This window comes from Hetaerina americana, unplaced genomic scaffold (assembly GCF_022747635.1).
Source record: "Hetaerina americana unplaced genomic scaffold, ioHetAmer1.1.p SCAF_2, whole genome shotgun sequence".
Classification (NCBI taxonomy): Eukaryota; Metazoa; Arthropoda; class Insecta; order Odonata; family Calopterygidae; genus Hetaerina; species Hetaerina americana.
The window spans coordinates 75519403-75540620 of NW_027286763.1; the positions used below are offsets into that span (position 1 = coordinate 75519403).

The window sequence follows — 21218 nt, forward strand, 5'->3', positions numbered from 1 at the left end:
TATAGTATTTTTCAGTTAGATGGGCAAGTCTATCAAGCATGCGAGCTATAAAATATTGATAGTTAAAAAATTACTGTAATTTTGGGTAAGGTCAATGTATTACAGGTTATACAAATTCAGTGGATATTCATTAAAATGAACAATGAAGGCTCAATTTCTACATGACTATGGCAATCAAAACTAATACATGGTATGGGAAAATTAATAACATGGTACGGATAAAAAGTATTGGGAACAAATTTTTCCTGGTGTAACTGTACTACCTTGATCAAAAAGTTCCCGGAATAACCACCGTGTGGCGCTCCCATCGTTCCGATTTGAGTTCTGTTTTTTTTGTTAAATTGGTACATCTGTTGTTGATATTCCCTTTAAATCTTAGTGTCATAACTTGACATTTGCAAAAGTTACGTAGCCAAGAGTACATCTATCTCTGTGTGTGTTGGCGATTTTTTACAATTGCAGAAATGGATTTAAATTTGCAACAACGAACTTGTATTAAATTTTGCGTAAAAAACGGATTTAGTGGCGCACGGACGTTGGAAATGTTGGAAAAGTGTTTCGGCAACGATTCTCTAAAAAAAACGGTCGTTTACCAGTGGCACGAGCGGTTCAGAAGTGGTCGTGAGTCAATCGAAGATGATGAACGCAGTGGCAGACCATCGACATCGAAAGTTGGTGAAAAAATTGATAAAGTAAAAGAAATGTTGGTCAATAACCACAAATTAACCATCAGAGAAATAGCGGAGGACTTGAACATTGCCTATGGATCCGCCCAAGACATTGTGGTTAATGATTTGGGTTTCCGTCGTGTAGCAGCAAAGTTGGTGCCAAAAGACCTCAATTTCATGCAAAAAAGAGACCGTGTTGACGTCGCAAAAGACATGATTTGCGAGGCTGAATCCGATCCCACATTCATCAAAAGGATCATTACTGGAGACGAGACGTGGGTTTATGAGTACGACACGCAATCCAGACATCAGGCAAGTGAATGGCGTTCACCAAATGAGCCGAGACCAAAAAAACCACGTCGTTTTCAGTCAAAAAAGAAGGCAATGCTGACGGTTTTCATGGATTACAACGGTGTAGTGCATCATGAATTTTTGCCAGAAGGCCAGACAGTAAACAAAGAGTATTATTTGGGCGTTATGAGACGTTTGCGTGAAGCAATTCGCCGAAAGAGACCAGAAATGTGGGCAGAAAACTCGTGGATTTTGCACCATGATAACGCACCGTCGCACAGTGCTATCATTATTCGTAATTTTTTGACGAAAAATGCAACAAATACCATCCAACAGCCACCGAATTCACCTGATTTGGCTCCCTGTGACTTCTTTCTGTTCAATCGAGTTAAAAAACCATTACGGGGAACGCGTTTTAGCAGCCGAGAGGAAGTAATGGAAAAATCGCAGGAAGCACTGATGGACATACCGAAAACCGAATATAAAAAATGTTTTGAGGATTGGATCAAGCGCTGGCATAAGTGTGTTGCAGTCGATGGGGATTACTTTGAAGGGGACAATATAGATTTAGATGAATAAACTTGTATTTTTAATTTTCTGAATAAATTCCGGGAAATTTTTGATCAAGGTAGTATGTTGCAGTGCTCTCACACCGCACAGGGTCAGTGGTTGGGGGTCTGACCTTCAACATGCGCCAAATACCAATTGCCTCAGAGCTTTTGTTCACGCTAGATCGTGTTTTTAGTGTACCTTTGCTGAGTGTCTTGATGCAAGCGCAAAATGCAGCAAATGATTGAACGTGTGCATGATAAGCTCACAGGGCACATCATTATCAATGAAAATTTGGCGATGCAGAAGATCTGCGCTCAACTTGTCCTGAAGGCCTTGAAAGATGACCAAAAGTAGAGTCAAGGGTCTGCTTGCAAAGACCTGCAACGAGATGTGGCCATTCCCCAAATTCCTTACAGTCCCAAATTGGCACCACCTATTCCCAAAAGTGAAATTCTCCCTCAAAGGACACCACCATGGGACCCAAATGCCATCAAAGAAGCTTGCAAGCATACCCTTCAGGATCTTCCAGAATCCACCAACCAGGGAGCCTTTGATTTGTGGAAAAGCCATGGGCAAAAGTGTGTCGACACTCGAGGGATGTACTTGAAGAATTTTGAGCTATTGCATAGACATCTAAAATAAAACTTTTTTCCTTAACTTTTCCCGATACTTTTTATACAAACCTTGTAACAACAAGTGGCACATTTCCAGACTTAACCTAGTGAAAACTTTCCATATTGGAGAGAAACGATAATTAACATTCGTGATTTACACTATAGTAATAGTATAGTGGAAATCACAAGTGTTAAATATCATTTCTCTCAATTAACAAGAAAATTTTATATTGCAATGACTGGTCAAGCTGCTCTCATGATGTGTGCATTTGGTTAATCATCAAACACTAGATTGCGTTCTGTACCCAGGAATGTGTTGTCTATTTCTTGTTAAGTAATATTGATTTCTTCCATTTTGCAATTACATCCACCATGAATCCTCAAACTTAATTACAGACTTAACAGTAATAACTTATTTTATTTTGATACAACGAACAAAGTCACTGAAGCATTCACATATAAACACCTTTTTTGGCAGTAAAATAAAGGAAGATTAAAAAAGTTTATTTTCAATAATCAAATATGATTGTACTTTTACAACTCACATAGTGATAGACCACCTTAAACTTAATCTGTGCAAATGTCAGTCAGCGCATTGCTCATAGGTAAAGTGTAGATAGGAAATTTTTAATTGCTAAAATATGAAAATGTAAGTGAAGTAGATGATTATCATTTTTCATTTACTCTCATCCAACTAAGGATGATCAGGATTGGCCAGATTAGTAGTAGTTATTACAGAAGGTGAATAATGGCTGATGTTATTAATACTATCAGGGATAATGGGTAAGATAAAAGGATGATAAGGAGCAGAGGAAGGAGAGCAACCTGTCATTAGCTTTGACTTAAAATTAAAGAAAGAGGCCAAGGGATCCACATTTTAATGCTATGGATGGAAGCTCTGACAGTACTGTAATTGAATGTTCTACCCAAGAATAGACCAGAATCCACCACATTCTCTCACACCATCAGGACCTGAGCCAGGGATCTTGATATAGGAAGCCAGCACATTTGGTGCACTAATTTAGCTCAAAATCTACTAGTGATCTGTAGCAACTGAAAGCCATATCTGGGGCTAGTTTGCCACAAAAATGGTGACTTCATTAATAATACAAAATATGCTTTCTAAAGATAAATAAATCAATACACAATGCTGCAAAGCACACACATCCATGACATTTAAAAAAATTTTTGGCCTATATATTTGTAATATGTTATTTTTACATGACTGATTTTCTATCCTGAAAAGTGCACTGGATTTTACAGGTCAGGAGATTCAGTGGAGTAGGGGCATTGAACATTGGGGCAACATATGCCTCCAAGTTGTATCTCTTGGGAGACATCCTATTCATCTTGAGGAACAGAAGGGCAGTCAGCTAGCTAAATGCTCAACTTCAATTTTAAAAGGTCATGATTAAATTCATGGCACCTAAACCTTAATCACAGTCAGCAGAGGAGATAAGCACAAAATGAACAGCCAACTGGTGGGGGAGCAGTTCTTGAGGCATTTTCTTGCCCCAGTTTCTATTAATGTGCAGTAGCTTTCACCTTAGAAAGACTGAATTGATGCACTGACATCATCTCAGAAGATAACACATTCTAAATATTACTCAAAGCCAAATTAGAGGGACCTCATGCCTCCCTGGAGAAATCCATACTCTGAAAGTTGCACTTCATCTTAAAATTTAGCATCCCACAGAACTGAAGTAAGAAGATCCACATGGTTTGAAAATGCACAGGAAGGCAAAGTAGCGAGAGGATAGCCTCCATGATCATTGGCTGGAGAATAATAAAATTTGATCAAATCAATTATGTACTTTATTACATTTCCAGCATGGTGAGAACTCCAGTTCTATGAAATAATGATTGCTGAATAATTGTTGATCCATTTGAGAGAAAGATCCTGTTCCTCTTTAATGCAACAAAGAAAACTACCGTCCTTGAAACAATGTTAAGAGCTTTTGTTAGCATGAAATACTTGAAGGTAGAACTTGTACAATTCTGTCAAATGGTCGTACAGGACAACCAAATTATTCAGATTCCAGTTAATCAGCTGGTCTCAGGAACCTTTCCTTACTGTCCTTCATCTCATCCTGTAAGTACTTAGAAAAGCGAACATACTCTATGCCACTCTTAAACACTCTCTGGTTATCCAGCCTGAGATTAAACATCTCAGTAATATAGTTGCCAATACTTTTTTATCAGCAACCTCCAATACATCAAACGGCTCTCTATGATTTTAGTCACTATCAACAAAATTCCCCCAGAGATAGATGCCAGCCCAATAAAGGCCAGGAAACCATGCTTGCCCATAATTGTTGACTCCTAGGTGGCTAGATGTCAGGCTCTTATGTGGTTGTTTGCCTCAAAGTAGTAAAAAATTATGGGCAAGTATGGCTTTGGGTTCTTCATTAGGCCAGCTAGTTGCTTCTGCATTTCAGCACCTAGTAGTTAACATATGCTTCCACAAAAGAATCTTAAGGGCAAAACATAGCTTAAGTCCATACTGTTAACCCTTTGCAATTCCACCTCATCTTAAAACTAGCAAATGACTGACAATCTTTGGTTGGCTTATAGGCTGTAATTTATTTAACAAATGCTCTGAGCTTGAAGCCAGGACTTGGGTGAACTCTTTGTTTGTAAATTTTGTTCAAAGTTATTTCATGTGGCTGGGTTTTTTTTTCCCTGCAGTAAATCAGAGACCCCCTCCACTCAATCTTTCGAAATACAAGATCCTTACTTGCAACCATATAAGCCTGAAGTTACAGAATCTATGAACACTGGTCACTGAAGTTTCCTGTTGACAATAGCTACCCAAATTTTGGCTTCCTTGAACTCAACAGCTAGCTGAATTTACCACAAGTCTGGCATATTTTCAGGAAAGGACAGCTGCAACATCACTACTACCATTTTCATATCCTTTTAGACTACCCCAGTAATATCACTACCACTCTCCTGCTGCTTTAGCCAAATTACTGCATCTGCTATTCTCTCTTGAAGCAGGACAGTCTAACTTGATGTAATCCATAGGCTCATGATCATGTGCAACAAGAGAATCATGACCACATGAAACCAGACTGAAATTTTAGTGGAAACCATCATATCCTAATTTTCACCACCTATGGCAGATGCACTGCTCTTGGTAAAAACGTATGTCAGCATAACTCTATTGCTGAAGATGACATCCTAACTTCACGATTATTGGTCAAAAGTGCTAGGCATTATTGTCACCGTTACACTGAACTGGGAACTACCACAGGTTGCTGTAACATACCTCACACATGACGTACCACCACATGGAACACTTCTCCAAACATTAGAGACCAATCAAAAAAACTTCGAAAGTAACCAGTATTATCAAAAATATTTTGAATATGGCATACAATTCATGAGACTTAGTCCAATGTGATGAACCCTGTGAGACAGGGAGAGGTGAGCACAATAGAGGCTGGTGATTAGCAGGAGGGAATGAGTAGAGGCGAGTCAGGCTAGGGCTAGATGAAGTGGAAGGGAAGAGGAAGTTAGCTGGGAAGTGAATCAATTGGGTTGAAATCAGCTGGTAGGCAGAAAGCAGTACAGGGTCATATACTTGGCCTGCAACAAAGCAGGCAACTTTGTGACTGTGTGGGACAAAAATCAAGTCAGAGCCTGATGAGGACGAGTGGGAACTGAAAATGTGGGTGTGGCCATGACATATATTATGTGTACTTTCACTAATAAACGAGTAGACTAGCTCAGCCAGCTCATGCTAGGCCTGAAAAAAGCCCTAAGTTTAATTCATCTAATATGAGATAATCACACATTTTACTAAATGACCATATGTAGACACTAGCAGTTGGAATGACCACTACTGACATATACCATATTAACTTTTTGTAATTCATTTGAAAGTAGATATCACTAACAACAACTCATAGGCACAATGATACAAATATAATCAATATCATCAGTGCACTAATTCTGAATATGAAATTATGGCACTTCTATAAATATAAGATATTATCATTTTCTTACGGAATTTGTCCAGATTCGATGAACTCAAATTGTTTCAGCACAAATCCAATGAATATCTGCTCTGAATCTAGGAGACAGTAATTAACACGCAGTTGAACTAATTGGCTTAGCAGAAGTAAAACACGACATTGAAGCTGCACATCACTGGTTACAGTGTATTGCTACATATGAGAGAATAAAGAAGAATTATATTTACCCAATTTTTTACCAGATGATTTAATCTTATGAATAACCTATTTAGCAAACTTAAGTTATGTATAAATTACAAAGTCATAAATAATGAAATTAAGAACCTACAAGAAAATAAAGAATCAGAACTACCATATCACACATGAAAAATGTATAGGTAAAAATTTATCCTAAGATCAACTAATTTATTACATACAAATAGAATAAATGGAAAATCTTCTGAATAACTTAGGAAAATTAATAATTCTTATATGTATAAATATAAGTTTTGTTCAAGTACGCAAAGAATTGGAATATAATAAAATACCTTCAGTGCTTTGATGACCATAGGCTCAAAGAGACGGATGTAGGATGCCAAGGATGCCTTGTCTGAACTTCTCCCGAAATTCTTAAAAATAGATGAAACTTTCCTTTCACTTCTTCGTTTCAAAGAGTTCAGCCATCTTAGAAGGTTTCAAGAAAAAGAAACAAATCAAGAGTAAACACCTGTAGGGATATTTCATTGAAAAGATCATAGCTTGGGTATCCATGTTACATTGATCATGGAGATAAATATATATTAGCACAGCAACAGAGCAAATTAAACATCTACTAAGATAGGGTGAACTATAATTTCAATCAACATGGAATTGGGATTGCCAAGAGAATCATCATACCTAGGAATCATACCCAAATATTTAATGGATCCATAATGTGCCCAATTTTAACACTTTTTCCATGCTGACTAACATCATCTCACATTCTGTAGATGTAATTTTTGCATTTGTTTTCATTCTTCACCATCTCATAGATGGAATATATTCTTGTCATACATATTAATGACTTCATCACCAATTTCCTTTCTTTTTAAATCAAGTTCAGAATATGTTCTTTTTACTGATGATAAGCATTACATGATTTCCTAAGGTTTTGATGAACTGACATCACTGCTTTTGAATTTAAGGTTAATGTATAAAGAAAAATTAAAGTTAATTTTTTAAATTAACACTTGAATACCAAGGTAAAAATTACAGATACTTTTAATTCTCAAATCCTACTAGATATATGAGGTCTATTCAAAAGGTATCACGAATAATGTGTTTTTTCAAAAATTATTTATTTATTCATGAATATCTATTTTGTCCCTTTCAAAATAATCCCCATTAGATATTAGACACTGGTACCAATGTTTTTTACAATCCTCGAAGCACTTAAAAAAATCATTTTTTTTATCTTATTCAGCTCCTCCTTCGATGCAGTTTTTATCTCGTCTATCGTCCCGTGGAGTCGTCCTTTCATGGGCCTCTTCAGTTTCGGGAATAAGAAAAAGTCACTGGAGGCCAGATCTGGAGAATACGGTGGCTCATCATTAATGTGTTGTTTTTTGCCAAAAATTTGTGCACAAGTAACAATGTGTGAGCAGGGGCGCTGTCATGGTGCAAAAGCCAATTTTAGTTCTTCCACAAATCCGGGCATTTGTGGTAGATTACTTTGTGCAAATTGCACATAACATGCAGGTAATATTCCTTACTTACAGTTCTACCTGTGGTAAGAACTCATGATGCACCAAACCCCTGCAATCGAAAAAACTGCAAGCAAAACTTTCACATCTGACCGAACTTTGCGCACTTTTTTCGGTCTTGGCTCGTGCTGCAGCTTCCATTAGGATGATTGGGAGCTTCCATGTCATAACCATAAATCCATGATTCATCACCAGTTATGACCCTCTGGAGCAAATTTGGGTCATTGCGGACAGAGTCTTTTGCAAAGTTTTTGCATTGCTGTTTTTAGTCGAAATTGAGCAATTTTGGTATGAATTTCGCGGCGACTCGTGTCATGCCCAAATCAATGGTAAAAATCGAATGGCACGGGCCAATCGATATGTTTAGGTCCTCAGCAACTTCTCCAACGGTGATTACTCGACAATTGGCCAATACTATTTTCTTCACTTCATCTATGTTTTCGTCTGTCGTTGACGTGCTCGGGCACCTGGCACGCTCTTCATCGTTCAGATCTTCTTGGCCCTCTAAGAACATTTTGTACCACCATTAAATGTTGCTTTGGTCCAAGGAAGCTTCTCCATATGCCACAGTCAACATTTGGAATGCGTTCGCGCACTTAATTTCATTTTTCACACAAAATTTGATATAGATTCTTTGATCCATTTTTTGGAACAGGCAATAATCGAAGACAAGCCAAAACAGGTCCCAGCAAAACGGCTGTCAAAAATTAACGGAACATTCAAAATGGCTGAACTTTTCAGCATAAGGGAGAGACATAAGTACCATACATGTTGCTACAAAAAAAATCAAATATACGTAACCCGTGGAAATTCAAAATTCGCGATACTTTTTGGACAGACCTTGTGCATAGGTCATTTAATAAGTCCTTAGGAAGAAATAGAAAAACAAATTATTTTGGGTAGATTTTTTAATTTTTCTATATTATGTCCTTTGAGCCCGATACACTTTTTTTTGAGTGTTTCTCCAACTTTTTTAAGCCATCTAAAAGTTGGATTTTGGAAGGTCCTCAAAATAGGCATCTATGTTGGCAATGATCATATTGTTTGATATGAATTATTTTCCACCATGCCATTTTCTCAAGTTTAGAAATTAATAAAGTCACCGGAGACCAAATCTGGTGAATACAGTGGATGTTGTAACAATTTGAGCATTGAATCCATAATTTTTGCCGTAGAAACTGTGCAGGTGTGCACCTGTCCATTGTCTTGACAGAAAAGAATTTTTCTTTGCCAAAGAAGGATGTTTTTTCTTGATTTCATTGCTCAACTGGTGCAATAATTATGCATAATACTCTCCATTTTTCATATCCTTTTTGCAAATAATCAATGTGGATGATTCTGGGTGCAGCCCAAAGAACCGTGGTGATCACCTTGTCGACCAATTTCACTGTCATTACCTTCTTTGGAGCCAGATCACCTTTAGAAACCAACTGTTCCTTTGACTCTGGAACGCAGTAATGTATCCATGTTTCATCCACAGTTATCAACACAAAAACTAATCATGACTGCAATGGTTAAGTGCCAAACTAGTCTCCAAATCAATCCATATCATTGCATTACTCTTCACTGAGAGCAAATGTGGCAATGCACTTGCTAAAATTTTTTCCATACCCAATTTTGCATGTAAAATTGAAAACACTGTACCTTGTAACATGACTGTGCCCTCAACTATTTCACAAACTTTGATTGGTCAATCATTGAAAATCTTTTTGTGGATTATGTCAATCATTTTGGTGGAAGTCACTTCCACTAGACTTCCTGGATGATGTTCATTATTTTGGGATACACGGTCACATTTACACTCAGTTACCCAATTACAAACAGTCGCATATAAAGGAGTAGATGTGCCATGAACTTCATCTAGCTTGGCTTTGATCTCTTTAAGTGTTGAGTCTTTAGAATAGAAGCATTAAATCACGGCACATAAAACATATTCCTTCATTTTTCTAAATAAAAAAATTTTGTTTGCTTCAACCAACCATGAAAACAAAACTAAGTGATTGATCGCTGAAAATTGAACAGCCGTCAAGTGAAAGATGAAGCTTAATAAAAGCAAATCGTTTCCGATACTATGAGTGCCGAAGCATGGATTTTCTAAGATTTATTGAATAGCCTAAGTATATCTAATGAACTAGGGGGACAAAAAGGTGAAAAAAGATGAACATTGAACTAAGTACTAGGGGATGAGGTTTTATCATCACCAAGGCATACGCTTGAAAGCTAATTATTTCTGAAATTTCTGAGTCCAGTGGACCAAGAATACCAAGTCCACAGATAAGGGGTTTGTACTTTAAGTTAAGTGTCAGCAAAACTCTTTAGTAGTATTTATATTTACTAAACTCAAAATCATTATACATCCCTGGCTAGTATCTGTTACATTATACTTAGTAAATGAGAATTTTTTCATAACAGTTTCTGCTCCTGTATTTTGATGAGTAGCTGTCTATATTTTTATTGCCCTAGCTCATATGTATATGACATCCATTGCATCTTAAATACTTAATGATCAATTAATTATTATCATTATTTAAACAAATATTTTGAATATTATCTTACCCTGGTCCTTCATCACGACTGCTTAAGATACTGGATGCAGCAGTCCCAGGTGGAAGAGAGCTTGCGCTGGGGGGCATTTGTGAAGTCAGGGACATGCGATCGGTCACAAAAGGAATGGGCCTCCCTAAAGAATGTGCCAGCTCATGGCAAGCATTTTGAAAGCAGACTGAGTAGAAACCATCACCTGGTTGTCGAGTCGATAAGGGAGGTTGATGCTCAAGACCAATTCCAAGGACTGCCTGATCTTCTTCCCACTGAGCACAGAGGTTGCTTCCAAACAAACATTTTAGAAGCTATAAGAAAGTACAAAAATAAATAAACTATAATAACTCTAAGGTGACTGAGAGCAATCCATATACATATCCATTGTGGAAAATGAAAAGCATTTATGAAGTTAAGATCTATTTTACTTATTTGCAAATTCCAGGAATACAGGATTGGAAAGCAATTTTTTATCTATAATCCGAAATCAACTAATTTTATGAAGCTGGAACCATTAATTATTACTGCAACATAAATATGACACATTGATTTACCAAATAAATTGAGCATAACTTTGTGGATTAGTTTGGCATGGTGACTAGTGTACTGACTTCCCAAACAGCCTGAGTTCAAATCCCAATGGTGGCAGAATTTTCCGGAGTTATCCTTTCCCTTAATTAGGTGTTATGTTGAGAGCATTCAAAGTGGAATATGCCATTTACTGGACGGTGTGTTAAACTGTGGACCTCTTGGTGTCTTTAGTTGGGAGAAGGCTAATGCCTACACTGGATTTCTCTCCACCTTCCCACATTTTCTGAGCATCCAATCTCCACAAAATTACTCAGCTGTCCCTAATGGCAAAAATGACCTAAGCTCGCAGTTGCCCTTTCCTAATAACTACAACAAAAGTGTACTCAATTATAAAATTACCACAAAGTTATGCATATTTTTCTCAGGAACATTTTCTTTTAAATAGTGAAGAATTTAAATACAGATAACATTCACCTACCTGATGAACACAGGTCACAGTGGGAGTTGGAGCTAAGGAGACAGTAGATTTTAAGTGTCCTAACAATTCATCTGCACCCCTTCCTATCTCATGCAGGGAAGCAATTTCCAGTAACTGTGATAATGCTTCCAAAGTAATTACCAAGAGTCGCACAAATTTTTCACTGGCATTCTGGTCTAGGGTTATCTAAAAAAATTGCGAGAGAACCAAGTAAATTACCTCCTAATGAGAGAAACTTCAAATTCATAATAATATTATCGAAAGCTGTAACTCTTCACATTGAGACAATGGTATAATATGCAAAATTTTGCAGAAAAATATCAATACAATTGAAAACAGGGCTAGCAAGTTTAAGAAATCGATTTTTGCTAAATTAAAAATGTCAACACAAATTTTATTTTGAACTATCAGCAGAATAACAACTTATATTTGAAAGTCTATGCTGGTAAATTCATAGTAATCATGTTTAAATGTAGATGCCCTCATTTTAGTTACTTAGGCACATTATAGAATAACATTTTATCAAGAAAAAAAAGGAATCAATCAAATGAACAACTATGCATGAAGCGTGAAATTTCACATAGAGTAATTTGAAATAAAATTTTATGATATCACAGTCTACAACAGCTGTTTCAAAGAATTGAAAGAAATCTCCAAAATCAATCAAGAGGCTAAATTAGACCTGAAAAAGAAGCAAATGCACTATGAATACTTTCTTCAGCATTTTACCTTATAATTTACATATGCACTCTTGAGGATGTCATAGATTTTCATATAATGTGGGGTAATGGTGGAGAGACTGAAGTATGAGCCCTTTCCTCCTTTTCTCTCTTCCAATTTATCTTCCTTATCTGTTCCATAAGAAGAAGAGAAGTAAGAGCATGAGAAAAACATATGTTAACTGAGGTTACATAATTTGAATGACAGCAATAAAATCTTTAATTTCTTAGTTGTTTGAAAGAAAAACATATTTGGAAATATATACATCTTAATCACCGAAATTTCTATTAGAATGGATTTAGAAACCAATCAGAAATTCAACTATTATTGCATACAGCATAAATTGACAAAACTGGAGGACAAACTTTCATTCAGGTACAAATAAACTCTGGAAATGTATTTATATAAGCACTCAGGACATACAAGTGCAGTACAGTATATTCTAGTACAGCATGATAGTTACACTCTTCAGAGCCTTAATGAAATTGTACTATTTGAAAAAGAAAAAAATGAAGAAATCTCCTTCTTTAATTCAAAACTCCTTGGCTTTTTAAAAAAAATTTGTTTCAACAAATTTTTAATTTTTGAAAAACACAAGTTTGAAATACCTTCACTATTTTAAAAGCTTTTATTTTGATCACAAAATGAAGAGTTGCCAACAGTGTTTAACATGTGAAAAGTTTTAGTTCAAACATATTTGCACTAACTGTACCTCCTCTCTATCATTTTCCCTCGCACTCATTAGCCCTGAGAATTCCATATTCTCCATTTAGGCGAGCAAATATATAGTTTAACAATGCAGGATGTAAGTCATTAATTAACGATACTGCATTATTTTAATCAGTATCACATGACAAATATGATTATGTGTCAGTGATCCTTTATCAATATTTGTCCTTCATCGGTCATTAGTTTTTTTTCTTGGCAATGTGATTGATTTAGCTTTCAGACAATGCATGCCGCTATTCCCTTGATAATAGTTGTGCTCTTCTAAAAATATAACTCCACCCTTATAAAAATGGCTGAAAAACAGGAAAGAATTGCACTTTCCAGTTCTAAAAAAACTCAAATTAATCGCAATGAATGAAAAAGGTTAGTTCATTTGTTTCCAAATCACAGACACTTGTTTTTAAAAACTATTTTGAATTAATATGAATTGAATCTGTTCATATCACGACCATATTTTCACTGCATTTATGTTATCAATGGTTTTTGATTATCTGTGCATCATCATGCATCCATTAGCACAGAAAACTGAGAGTTTACTGCATACGTAGAATATTGGAAAACATTACCAACTTTATTGAGAGTAGATATAGGGTAGAGAGTAGGTGTAGATAGGTATTTAGAATATCAAGTAAGCACCATCAAACATTGAACCTAAACATTAAAGAACCACAACAGAAAACAAGTAGATAACCTTAATGCTGTAACCTTATTAGTTTCAACAACTTCAATAAACAGTGACAAGAAATTGAAGATGAGAGCTTTATGTTTCTAGAAAGATATCCTAATTCAGTACATTTATAACAAAGAAAATACTTCTACACCAGTATTTCAGTCGACTCTGTTCAAATTCCCATGAACAAAGTCCATGCTTTGTTAGTGTCTTCTCTGAGCTATGGTGTTCTTAAGACAACATTCCTCCTACAAGCAGATGGTCCTCTTGTTGACAGAAATACTAGCATAGGAGTATTTTATTTGATATAATTATATCAACTTAGGATATTTTTCCAGCAGTCACAAGAAGAAGCATAAATGGAAGGAGCACAGTCTTCATTATGGGTAATGATTATTTTGATGAAAGCCATACTTAACGTCAAGTCAATTTAAGCAATAACCATTCCAACAAAGAGAGATACTCACCTAATGAAGATTTTGATGGCGACATGGCTCTTCCCCTATCCAACGACAGACTTGATGGTATGGATAAGCCATCTACTGATACACCAGAGGACTGGGATGACATGGCCCCAACAGTTCCTCGTCGCTTGATTGGAGATGCCAATGCAGCAGCAGCCACAGCAGGGAGGGATGGAGCTGATGCACTTGACGTGGAGATGGCAGAGGTGGGTGTGGAAATAGTGGATCCAGGAGAAGGGTTGGGTGAAGGAGAAGGACTGGAAGAGATTGGGTGAGGGGTTAAATGAGGGGGAGGGGTCTCATCCAAAACATGAGCAAAAGTGGCCGTAATTTTGGCCACATGTCCTAAGAACACATCTGCTGAAGCAGCCAACTGTGGTAATGCAAAGAAAATTGTCTAGAAGTATAGATGCATCTGACAAAGAGGGATGAGATAATATTATTGAAATTTAACATATTGAGAAACATAAATTGGGCATCCACAGCCCTTATATAGCAATGACTACATTAAGATTTCATTGATTGAGATCTAAAGGAAGCCAAAATAAAATTCATGTAATGTGCATTGCACATAAATGTAGTTTCTCTATAGGTACTGTGTTATTATCTGATCATATGCTTTTGGGATGGATGAAGGACATTCTGTTAGATTGTATCAGTGCTACTAGTGTGCAGCAGACTTATTACAGAATGAGATAAATATAAATCAGGGGACTACTTTCTCCTTTAAAAATATATCACTGCTATACAATAAGCATAATCATGTGAAACAATTCCTGCCCGAATGAGTGCATGCCTTTCATGATTGATAATATGACATACACATAAGCATCTTTATTTTCTACAAGAGTATGAGGTGAGGGAACGACAAATAGGTTATCTACTAACAGTTATTTAAATTTGTGAACATTTTTGCAAGGGTGAATGGAATGAACAAATTGATTCAAGAGATAAAAATAACCCAATGATTTATTAAAAGATTCATCAGAGACTTTTTTATCCAATATTCCATCGAACATTAAGCCTAGAATATATATCCATCATTTTCAATTGCCTACCAATGCATTCCCACTATATAACAAGGATAATAAGTTCTCTATGCTATCTTTATGGAAGGCTTTGGTTATCTATCAATAAGTGTAAACCACAATAAGTCATGCCATCCATAACTCAGGAGCCACTAGTATTTTGAATGTTTTGGTGAGGCAATTATCACCCACTCTACTTCTCATTAGACAATTATTTACAGGACATTAAGTGTTACTTAAAAAGTATTTGATTTGTAATGAAATTAATTAACAAATTTTCCCATTTACAGAATTGTAAAAAAATTCAACTATTTTACAGTGTCTTTTCGAAAACTTACTGCACAACACAGGAGAACTTCTACTACATGGTATTCAATGAGAACTATTCATTGACTTACTTGTCTATCACCCAGCACAGACCATGATTGTCTAGGAGTATTATCTCCATCAAGAGAACCTCCACTGTCCACTCTATGATTGCAGTAAACAGCCATACCTAAAACATAAGAAAAGAAAATTAAGTTAGATGACTACAAAAAGTATGCATGCATGACATTTAGTTTTTACCGGATTTAAATCTTCTTCATGCCATTTGAATTTTTGTACCATGTTAATATGATCTCATCCTGCGACTTAAAATTTCAAATGCTCAAATTTCAATGACCTGCAATTGATGACAGTCATGAGAAGGAAGATGTCTACTGAAACACATTACCCATAGCAAATGATGATTGGTGGAATGGCCGTGGTAATAATTGTATGAATCCTATATAAGCTCGCACATATATGAATAATATTAAGCTTGAAATTAAAAATAAGTTTAAACATGTAAATTAAAATTTCATAATGTTTTGCAAGATTCCATACCAAATATATTACTATATTTGATGACGTTGCTTTACATCACCAGTATTGCTGAAAACATACACGAGGGTAGTTTGAAAAGTTCTCAGAATGAAATGGAAATAAACGACTTACCTCAGGGAAACTTTTTTATTTTTCAATGTAGTCTCCCTGCACACTAATGCACTTGGTCCGGCGATGTTCCAATGCCTTGATCTCATCTCGAAAATTAGATTCCTTCAGGCCAGCAAAATACCCATCTACTTCAGCTGTTAGTTCTTTGCTTGAAGAGAATCTCCGTCCAATGGGGACAATTTTGAGCTTGGGGAAGAATTGGAAATCTGATGGAGCTAAATTAGGTGAATAGGTCGGGTGTGGCAACAATTCATATCTTAGTTTAGCTATTTTGCCATGGCCACAACACTTCTGTGCGGGCATGCCATGCCTTGATGAAAGATGACTTTCTCCTTTGTCAAACCTGGCCTTTTTACATGTGTCTTTTGCTGCAGTTGGTCCAGGAGGTTAGCACAGTATTGTCCAGCAATTGTTTGACCAGTGGGATGATAATCTATCAGCAGAATAACTTTCACATCCCAGAAAACTGAAGCCATCACCTTCCAGCTGACTGTATTGCCTTTTCCTTTTTGGTGGTGGCGAATTAACACGTTTCCACTGCTTTGACTGCTGCTTTGTCTCAGGGGTATAGTAAAGGACCCAAATTTCATCCATGGTTACAAACTGGCACAGAAAAACTTTTTGGGTCAAATATTGTTTGGACTTTGAAATATAAATTTACATTCTGATGCGTTTGTGATCCTGCATCAAGAGTGGCAACACTAATCTAGTAGATAATTTTCTCATATCCAATTCCACTATTGAAATATGATATGACCGTTCAGATGACATCCTTACAGCTACAATAATTTCTCGCACTTTCAGTCGGCAATCTTCCATTTCCATTTTTGCAATAATTTCAGGGGTGGTGGCACATATTGGCCGACCACTATGTGGATCATCATCTAAGCTGTCCTGACCAAACTTAAACTTGTTCGTCCACTTTGCAATGGTTGAATTAAAGGAGCAGAGCCCCTAGAGTGTTCTGAAAGTCTGCATGAATTTCCTTTGCTTTCATAGCTTTTTTTTACGAAGAATTCAATCACTGCTCGAATTTCAATTTTTTCCATCTTCACATATCACTAAATGGGAACAACAACAGAGAGGCGTCCGCATCACAAATATCTTCCCAGAACACTGAAGTGTTACGTTTCTACTCATAAAGAATTACCTTTTCCAATGCGGGAAAATCATTGAGCTAGCGCTGAAATCTGGTGGTGATTCTGAGGACCTTTCGAACTACCCTCGTTTTTCAAGCATTGTAATGGTAGTGATTCAATGTATTTATTTTTTATTTCCAGACACTAGAGCAAAATGAAACAATTTCATCAAAAGGTACCTGTAAAAATTTAGCTGAGCTTATAAAGAGTAAAATTTTGTGGTATTCTCCCTTCTTTTTCTCTTATAATTCATGCAATTTTACCATTAAAGTAAATAGGTGTACATTCAATTGGAGATTTGAAATGATTTAACATTATTGTCTCTTAACAGGTCAAATTTACTTAAGTAAGACATTGCAATGATTAGTTAATTTTGGTCATAACTGGAATACTTTAATTAGGTCATCTGGAAACTTGAGCAAAAATGGTCTTGGGAACCGAAATCTGAAATCCAAAATCTGAAACAGATTATTTAGTTTAAGACTCTGAATAAACATTGAAACGAAAAAAAAAACAATTAGCTTTGCTTCAAGCTTGCATTCATTTGCTTATCAGAAGATGACACGAAAAAGATGGGCCAAACTAAAAGTTTTTTCAGCTGATTCTGAGGCAGTCAACTGAAAAAGTGACTCTGAAGTAATTTCTACCCATTGAAAACAGCTGCATGCAACTTGCAAGCAGTAGTTAATTTATGAAATAATTTGATAGTTAGATATTTTGAAAAAATCGCTTCTTCACTTGACAAAAATAACAATGATTTCCAATTAGGTACCACAAAAACACAAGGTATATAATGAACCAAATTAATTACATTACCAGATATGAGATTTCCAGCTAATTTGATGAGCCAAGTCTGAGCAGATAAGTCAAGGGAGACAGATGTTGATGTGAGAAGCGTCAATGCAGTTGAAAGAAGACCGCAGGCTGGACTAACTGCTGGACTTTTGTAGCTTGATCCAATATCATTGCTTTCTTTGCTGTAATTGGGGACAAATTATTACGTATTTTCTGGTACCCAACTGGTATCTCTTCACTATATGAATTCCCAGTACGTAGTGTAAGAGTATATTGCACAAAACTTATCAAAACATATTTTTGCATTCATTTATATTTATTACAGAATTATTATTTTTTTTTCATTTATTTTTAGTATTCTAACGTGTCAGTACAATGCATATACTGCCTAGCGAAAAGGTGCTGGAAATAGTAGGCTGGTTATCAAAGTAGTCACAGCAGAAGGGATTGTAGATTGGTAAGAATTATGAAAGTGAACCTAAAGTACACTAGAATTTAGTCTTAATTTTGTCATGCAGGCAAATATGTGCCAAAACTGCCCAGTAGAGTGCCATGACCACTAACAGAAAATGAGCAGATCCTGGTAACCTTGCAAACCAACTAATTGCCAATGTATAAATATAGATGAAATTATTCATATACACATGATGATTACGTGTATCTGACCATCAGATTCTTTTCTACCTTAAGCATGCAGTGAATAAATACCAAATGAGTTCATTTGGGAACTATATTTTGCCATAGAGTTAACAAACATATTGCTGCCACTTCGGATTAATATTAACAGCAGTCGGTGATAGGAAAGAATAATTTACTCTTTAATACAGTTAGAGACAAAGAACCAAAAGCGACATACACAACATATGCAATTTGAATTGAATTTCAATGGAAGGCATGGCTTTGTCATTCCAGAACTAACATTTCAAATAGAATTGTCTGATGTTTATTAACTTTTTCAAAGACATACCTGGGATTATGCTTTTCTGATGATCTGTCAGCCAGGATACAACTCCAGGCCCATGGATAAATGGTGGTTAAATACTCTTCAGAGAGCATGGAAAGAGCCTCACAGCACCCATGCTATGATAAAATAAATGCAAAAGCATTTACTTAAGTAAAGAATACAATGATATTGTTTTATGGCATTCCTAGACACAACATTTTAATATTGTCTCCATTAAGGTAAAAATTTCCTTCGTGATAGGGCCTGGGTATAGTACATACTCTTGTAGTTTTAGTATTTAGCATGCAAATCTTACTGCAAAACTACATAATGATCATGTAAAATATGGTAATAAGGGCCTTTTTGCTTGCATCTTTTCCTCGCCAAGTCTGAAGAACAGAATATCATACATGAAATAATGTGTGAGACAGAGGCAAGAGACTAATTCAAGCATAGAGCAGAATGGTAGAAGTTTCTCTCTAATTAGTGGAACAACATTTCTCTGTAAATGTGCCTGTAACAGAATAAATTATATATGCAATGAGGTGTAAAATGTGTGCTAAAAGAACTTGAGAAAAGAGACAAGATACCAATCATAAATGGTTATTTATGACTGAGTATTGTGTTTTAAAATATATATCACACAGAACAAATCTTACATTCTCTCTTGATTTATTATACAGGTACATATATTAAAACTACTATCTGCCTTGAGTTAATGATGCCCCTTTGGGATTGATATTCTTCATTAAATGTTTTGCATTGTGAAGTAGTATTCATCTCTACACAGAATAGAAGAAATATTTGAATTTAAAGGAGTTATATATTTGCTACATTTGACTAATTCTTAGGCATGCAAAAAATAATCATTGAAGAAATAGGAACATAAAAAAAAAACATTAACACAGTAATCAACCCGAAGGTCGGTTTAGTAGGTGATGGTAGAGATCATCCAGTACTAAGCCCTATACGGCGTGTGAAATTCACACATCAGGGTAGGGGGGCCAGTTCCTTTCCCTGTGCCGGTTATGGTTTCCCAGGGAGACCTGGTACCCGAAAAATCACTTTAGCTTGGGTTGAGCATGAAAGTTCTAAAAATTCAATGAAAATGGGAGACACGATTTAATATGACATGCACACTAAAACTTCATCAATTGTGTTCTCATAAAACTCCCTGCTCTGCAAATTTATACTTACAGTCAAATACCTAGATGTGGACATGAGGAGAGATTGTGATAGTAGATCTACCACTCTTGACAGAGCATCTTCAATTTGTGCTACCCTTCGCAAGGAACTATTATGACTAATCCCCCCAAAAGGAGAGGGTGGGCCATTGAGATGTGCAGTTGGGGATGGAAGAGGCAAACTACCCCCTGGGCCCCAACCTGCAGCCACTGGAAGCAGAAATCGAGAGACAAGGCAGGAGGCTCTTGCTGTGGCAGGATCTTGGCCAGGATAGTCAGCTGGGAAGAACAAATGTGGGATGATCCTGTGTGGCAAAACATTTTATTAGACACAGCAATCATTAAATTACCTCTTCAATTTACCTCTGGTAAATTGGAGTGAGAATATTTTTGAAAACTTCTACACCATTTAATAGTTACACACCACAAGATTTCCATAGCATCAAAAACACATTCCACCTAAGGAGAATGATAGAGCCTGCCCATTTAAATTAGAATGGTAAGTCTTTAGTTCTTGCAATACTTTTGGTGAATCCACCTTTGTCCATTATAAATAATTGTGAAAATAGTGTGGTATAAATAACTGCACAAACATGCTCACAGTTTGGACTATTGTCTCATCTGCTTCTTGCCTTGGTAACTTACATCATTCATCTAAATCCTAGATATAACAACTACATTGCCTCATTCACCCTGGCATTAAAATCTTCTTGAAAATGAAAAATAAGATTTTCTTTGTTTAACAACAAAGTAAATACATTTTTTCAGTAGAATTTCTTCCTGAGTATTTTATTTCAAACTGTAATTCGCTAATTCATGTTTTAATGGTAAGCAAGTGTATTAAATATGGTCTCCTGCAAACATAAGATTTCATTCCCATAATAAGGAGATCACAAGGATCTTATTACTATTATAAAAATATTTAAAATGAAAAATATGTGAGAGCAATTCCTCACAATTACACGTTAACTTACACATTTGTTCTTCACCCATAATTTTATTCCATAAGTAATATTTCTTATCTTTTTCCATCTCAGTTTACACCCAATGTCATATTGTTTTGGGCAATGTCTTGCAAAACATTTAAAATAATATAAAATCAATAATGAATGGTACAATTAATGATAAATTTGAAATGTTTTAATTTTGTTTATTCTCACTTGGAGTGCATTTACTTAATAAAAATTTTTGTTAT

The 21218-nt window shown here is 35.9% G+C and overlaps 1 protein-coding gene across 1 annotated transcript in view; it reads right to left on the reverse strand.

Moving 5' to 3' along the window:
* Window positions 1-21218, reverse strand: part of htt (huntingtin) — an 88725-nt gene that overhangs the window by 47105 nt on the left and 20402 nt on the right. The window contains exons 14-23 of the mRNA XM_071585390.1: window positions 20037-20328; window positions 18864-18976; window positions 17918-18078; window positions 15383-15480; window positions 13960-14329; window positions 12103-12224; window positions 11374-11559; window positions 10383-10675; window positions 6633-6768; window positions 6137-6297 (exon numbers count right to left, since the gene is read on the reverse strand). Of these exons, the coding sequence (XP_071441491.1) occupies window positions 6137-6297; window positions 6633-6768; window positions 10383-10675; window positions 11374-11559; window positions 12103-12224; window positions 13960-14329; window positions 15383-15480; window positions 17918-18078; window positions 18864-18976; window positions 20037-20328 (1932 nt within the window). The remainder of the gene's footprint in view (window positions 1-6136; window positions 6298-6632; window positions 6769-10382; window positions 10676-11373; window positions 11560-12102; window positions 12225-13959; window positions 14330-15382; window positions 15481-17917; window positions 18079-18863; window positions 18977-20036; window positions 20329-21218) is intronic.